General features: G+C 38.3%; 1 protein-coding gene across 1 annotated transcript; it reads right to left on the minus strand.

Annotated features, from left to right (window-relative positions):
* Positions 1-298: 298 nt before the first annotated feature.
* Positions 299-835, minus strand: LOC136122072 (tigger transposable element-derived protein 1-like). The gene has a single exon (XM_065875889.1). The coding sequence runs from the start codon at positions 833-835 to the stop codon at positions 299-301; it is 537 nt and encodes a 178-aa protein (XP_065731961.1).
* Positions 836-5370: the final 4535 nt, after the last annotated feature.

Consider the following 5370-nt stretch of genomic DNA (forward strand, 5'->3'; position numbering starts at 1 on the left):
GGCCTGTGTAACCCAGGCTTTGGGGTTACTCTTCCACACAGCAGGAAGAGACCACTTGGTTATTTTTTAAAGGCTCTTGCGTTCTCTGAGTGATAAACTAAGAGAGGCTTCAGCTTCATATCGCTGGAAGCATTGCCACCAAACAACAGAGTTAGCCAATCTTAAACTTCTTTATAGCCTGGCATCAACTTTTCCTCCTTACTAATGTAATTTCCATCTGGCATCCTCTTCCAGTACAGTCCTGTCTCAACCACATTAAAACCTGCTCGGATACATACATGCCTTCATCAATGATTTCTCAAAGTATTTCAGGAAATTCCTGGGCAGCTGCCGTATCTGCACTCCCTGCCTCGCCACTTACTTTTACATTGTGAAGGTTAGCTCTAGCCTTGAACCAATAAAACCAACCATGGCTGGCATTAAAAGATGTGCCCTCTGATTCTTTGCTGTGTTTCTTCTTCAAGTCTTCATAAAGCCTTTTAGCTTTCTCTTGAATCAGCATTAAGATGAGTGGGACTGGACGCTGATGCTGATCCTGCATCCACACACTGAGAAGTTTCTCCATCTCCTCCATCACTTTTCCACTCTTCTTTGATATTGTTGTGGCCATTATTGGCACAGCAGACTTCACATGTTCCATGATCTTGTCCTTGTTCTTTAGAATCATGTGAATGGTTGAACCATTCATGTTGTAATAACAAGCGACGTCTACCATCTTTTTGCCTCGCTCCACTCTCTCAATTATTTTCACTTTTGTTTCCATCATTATCACTTGACATTTCTTAGCAGTACCAGCTACATCACCGCTGCTTTTACACTTGCTTCCGGACATCATGGTGTTGAAATAAAGATACTGTACTACTGTACTCTATACGTTACTGTACAGTAAAGTACACAAAAACACAACCACTTATAGAGGATGCATTCACCTGACAATATACACCAGACATGTGAACTAACTTACATGATTGGACATGCGAACACAGGTTCACTTCTATGAAAGTTCACAACTTGAAGGTTTGTATGTAGGGGACTCACTGTATAGATGAAGAAATGGTGATAAGGAAAAATAAAATGATAATTTTTCTTGTTCAATTAGTGAATTACCAAGAAAAAATGTGTTTTCAAGAACAACTTCAGAAAACTTTCTCCACATAAAGTAATGCTTTATCTGTTTGGTTTTTTTTTTAAGAATGAAAAGTTTATAAAATCAAATAATCATCTTTGCCATTCACAGATGAGTTACTATAATGTCTTTTTGGTTCATGCTTTGGAGTATTTTTACTGTAGTTCAACTGACTCTTTACCAAATTTTCTTCCAAAATGAGTTACTTTATATTTTCAGTCATTTTTATCAAAAACCTCCTGGATTCTAATTTTTGAGAAAATGGAAAAATAATTACTCAGGTCATAATTTCTGTAAGAAATCAGAAATGTTTATGTTATTAATAAATGATTTATAAAAGGCATGAATTGTATCCTTGTTACTTAAAATATCAGATGTATATTCCTTAGGAAAGATGAGAATATTGAAGATACTCATAGCAATAATACTGGAGTCAAATTATTTCATAAATATTTGTTATGGTTTTCTACTATGCCCAGAATAAATGGCTTTTGAAAATAATCGTTGAAGTGAGGCTAAGGTGTTTAATCATTCTGAAAACCTATTTATTGTGTACATATCACATAGCAATAGAGATGATTTCTATTATAACACAAACCAAAACACAATTAAAAACAGATAGTTTTCTTCCCTGTGAGAGTTTGAAATCCTTGCTACCCCTTCATTTCTTGAGCCATCTTCTCATGCAGGGGGTGAATTTTGCAGGGCCAGTGTATGAGAAAAATTACTTGGATCCCCTGCAGCCAGCAATTCAAGTAATCTCATATCCTTGAAAAGACAGTGAAAATGCATTCTGTGATAAAGCATATTCCTGGGGACTGGAGATGACAATTGTAGATTACTCAAATAGTTCTGCTTTCTTTGGAGGATCAGGATGGGAGGTAATCTGTATGACTTCATTGAGAGTTAACCTGCCTGTCTGGATTTTGTAATGCAAAGTAATACCTAGATAAACAGGACTGAAAGTAATGAATGGATATAATTTCTATGTAAATTGGATATCATTGAAGGATATTTCTCTCTTGTTATTTGGTATGTATAATTAAGAGATTATGTATTCAGCAGTAATGAAGGGATGATCAGTAAAGAAAGATGTCCTGTGCTTTATCTAAAATTTGTCTATAAATAGATGTAAGTTGAATAGGAAGTTCTCATCACACACTAAATTTGATGACTACTGTAAAAGCAAAGAATATCCTACTACATACATGAGAAAGCGAGTATTTTGAAGGTTAGCAGCATTGAAGGCATGGTGGGCTCTCATTTTAAAATATCCCTTAGTGATTTCAAGATGTAACAAAAACAAAATCAGCAGATAACTCACACGCAAAGTTTTCTTAAAGATTCTAGTTGTCCCTTGTGATTGGTGAAATTCAAAATATTCATAAAGATTTCTTCACTCCTCAAAAAGCTTTTAGGTTTGGCAGAAATTAATTTGTAATTTAAATTAGAGATAAGCTTTCATGACTCACAAAATTCTGAATGTTCTTTTTATCAGCATACCTCATAGTGAATCAAGATTTAGGTATGTTTTTCCTTTAGGATCTTCTGTTGTCAGTGTTTTCCTTTTGTGTGAGACATGTCCCTCATGTCTTTTGTCAAATTTGGGTTGGAATTTTAAAAATGACTGTATATTGAAATTACAATTGTGAAATTTCTTCACAAAATGTATTATTAGAGGATAACAGAGAGAAAAGAATTATGATGTTCACAAAAATATATCCTTTAATATTGGAAAACAAATCTCTTAATTTTTAATATCATATGTGTAGCACTTGAAAGATACTCAGTTGGAATTAGCTTCCTATTTTGAGATGTCTTAAACTTATTTCCATAATTTACCTATATGGTACCATTATGTTCAGTGGGCCTAGCTAATGGACATTTGAGAAAACATTAAATAAACCCAGATCTCACTCCACTTGCCCACAACTTTTTCACTATTTGCCTGCATATTAGGATACCAACAAATTCTCTCCTTATTCCCATCCCTAGTTCATGGTGAAATTCCAGTATGGGGATACAGATTTACAGAAGCAGAATATTATAACATTTCAGCATATTTCAGGAATATTCATAAAAAATCACACCATTAATTAAATTCAATTTATTATGAACTTATTCTATTCCTAATCTACTAAATAGCTCGAAAGTTTATCCTCCACTCTTTAGTCTTTCTAATTTGTCGTCAGTCTTCTGAACTGTTGCCACTGACTTCTTCCTAACTACGATTTTAATCACATCATCCCATACCTACCATAATTTTCCACATTGCTACAAGAGAAATCACTCTAAAAAGTATATCTTACCTTTTAAATATATATATACTTAAAGTATTTAAATGGTTTCTGTTTTCATTAAGGTAATGCTAAACATCTTAGAATGGGATATATGACCCTCTGAGAAATTGTCCTTGCCTATGCCCCTCAGCTTCATTGCATATACACTAATTCCTCAATTTTTCCTAGGTAGAAACTGTGTCAACATCTAGCATATCTGTACTTAGGAGCCATGAGGCAACATTACCCCACCCTGCACTAACCCAACTGCAATTATACAACAATGGAATTTACTAGGCAATCTGGTTCAAGGAAATCTAATTACACATTCATCTCCCCATTGCCAAGAAAGAGTCATATGCATTCTTCTTATTAAATGAGAAGGTCCCAGTACTCATGTTACATTTTTTATCTCTTGTCTTGCATCTTTGAAACAAAGTATAACAACCAGTTTGCATGAATCAAATCCTTATAGCTGGATAGACCTTCAAGATGGCAGGGGAGTAAGACATGGAGATCACCTTCCTCTTCACAAATACATCAAAAATGCATCTACATGTGGAGCAACACCTACAGAACACCTACTGAACACTGGCAGAAGACCTCAGACTTCCCAAAAGGCAAGAAACTCCCCACTTATCTAGGTAGGTAAAATTTTCCACACGCTAGGAAGCCCCTTCACTGACGGAGACAGGGGGAGGGAGGGAAGCTCCAGAGCCACAGAGGAGAGCACAGCAACAGGGATGCAGAGGACAAAGTGGAGAGATTCCTGCACAAAGGATCATTGCCGACCAGCACTCACCAGCCTGAGAGGCTTGTCTGCTCACTCACCAGAGTGGGTGGGGGCTGGGAGCTGAGGTTCGGACTTCAGAGGTCAGATCCCAGGGAGAGAACTGGGGTTGGCTGTGTGAACACAGCCTGAAGGGGGCTAGAGCATCACAGTTAAATGGAAGGGAGTCTAGGAAAATGTCTGGAACTGCCTGAGTCAAGGGACCATTGTTTTGGAGTGCACGAGGAGAGGAGATTCAGAGCACCACCACTTAAATGAGCTCCAGAGATGGGCGCAAGCCATGGCTATCAGCATGGACACCAGAGACGGGCATGAGATGCTAAGGCTGATGCTGCAGCCACCAAGAATCCTGTGTGCAAGCACAGGTCACTATCCACACCTCCCCTCCCGGGAGACTTTGCAGCCCACCACTGCCAGGGTCCCATGATCCAGGGGCAACTTCCCTGGGAGAACACATGGAATGCCTCAGGCTGTTGCAACGTCATGCCGGCCTCTGCAACCGCAAACATGCCCCCCATTCCGTATGCCTCAGTCACCCAGACCTGAGTGAGCCAGAGCCACCTAATCAGCTGCTGTTTTTACCCCCTCCTGTCTGGGTGAAGAACAGATGCCAGAAGCGACCTATATGCAGAGGCAGGGCCAAATCCAAAGCTGAACCTCAGGAGCTGTGCAAACAAAGGAGAGAAAGGGAAATTTCTCCATGCAGCTTCAGGAGCAGTGGATTAAACCTCCACAATCAACTTGATGTACCCTGCATCTGTGGAATACTTGAATAAACAATGAATCATCCCAAAATTGAAGCAGTGAAATTTGGGAGCAACTGTAGACTTGGGGTTTGTTGTATGTGAATGACAAGTTTCTGATTTTTATGTTTATGTTAGTTTAATTTTTAGCATTTTTTATCATTGGTGGATTTGCTTATTGGTTTGGTTGCTCTCTTCTTTTTTTTATTACTTTTTAATTTTATTTTAATATTTTTTAAATTTTCTATTTTAATAACTTTATTTTATTATTTTTTTTCTTTGCTCTCTTTTCTTCTGAGCCGTGTGGCTGACAGGGTCTTGGTGCTATGGCCAGCTGTTGGGCCCGAGCATCTGATGTGGGAGAGCCGAGTTCAGGACACTGGACCACCAGAAACCTCCGGGCCCCATGTAATATCAATCAGCAAGACGTCT

Source organism: Phocoena phocoena, chromosome 4 (genome assembly GCF_963924675.1).
Source record: "Phocoena phocoena chromosome 4, mPhoPho1.1, whole genome shotgun sequence".
NCBI classification, from domain to species: domain Eukaryota; kingdom Metazoa; phylum Chordata; class Mammalia; order Artiodactyla; family Phocoenidae; genus Phocoena; species Phocoena phocoena.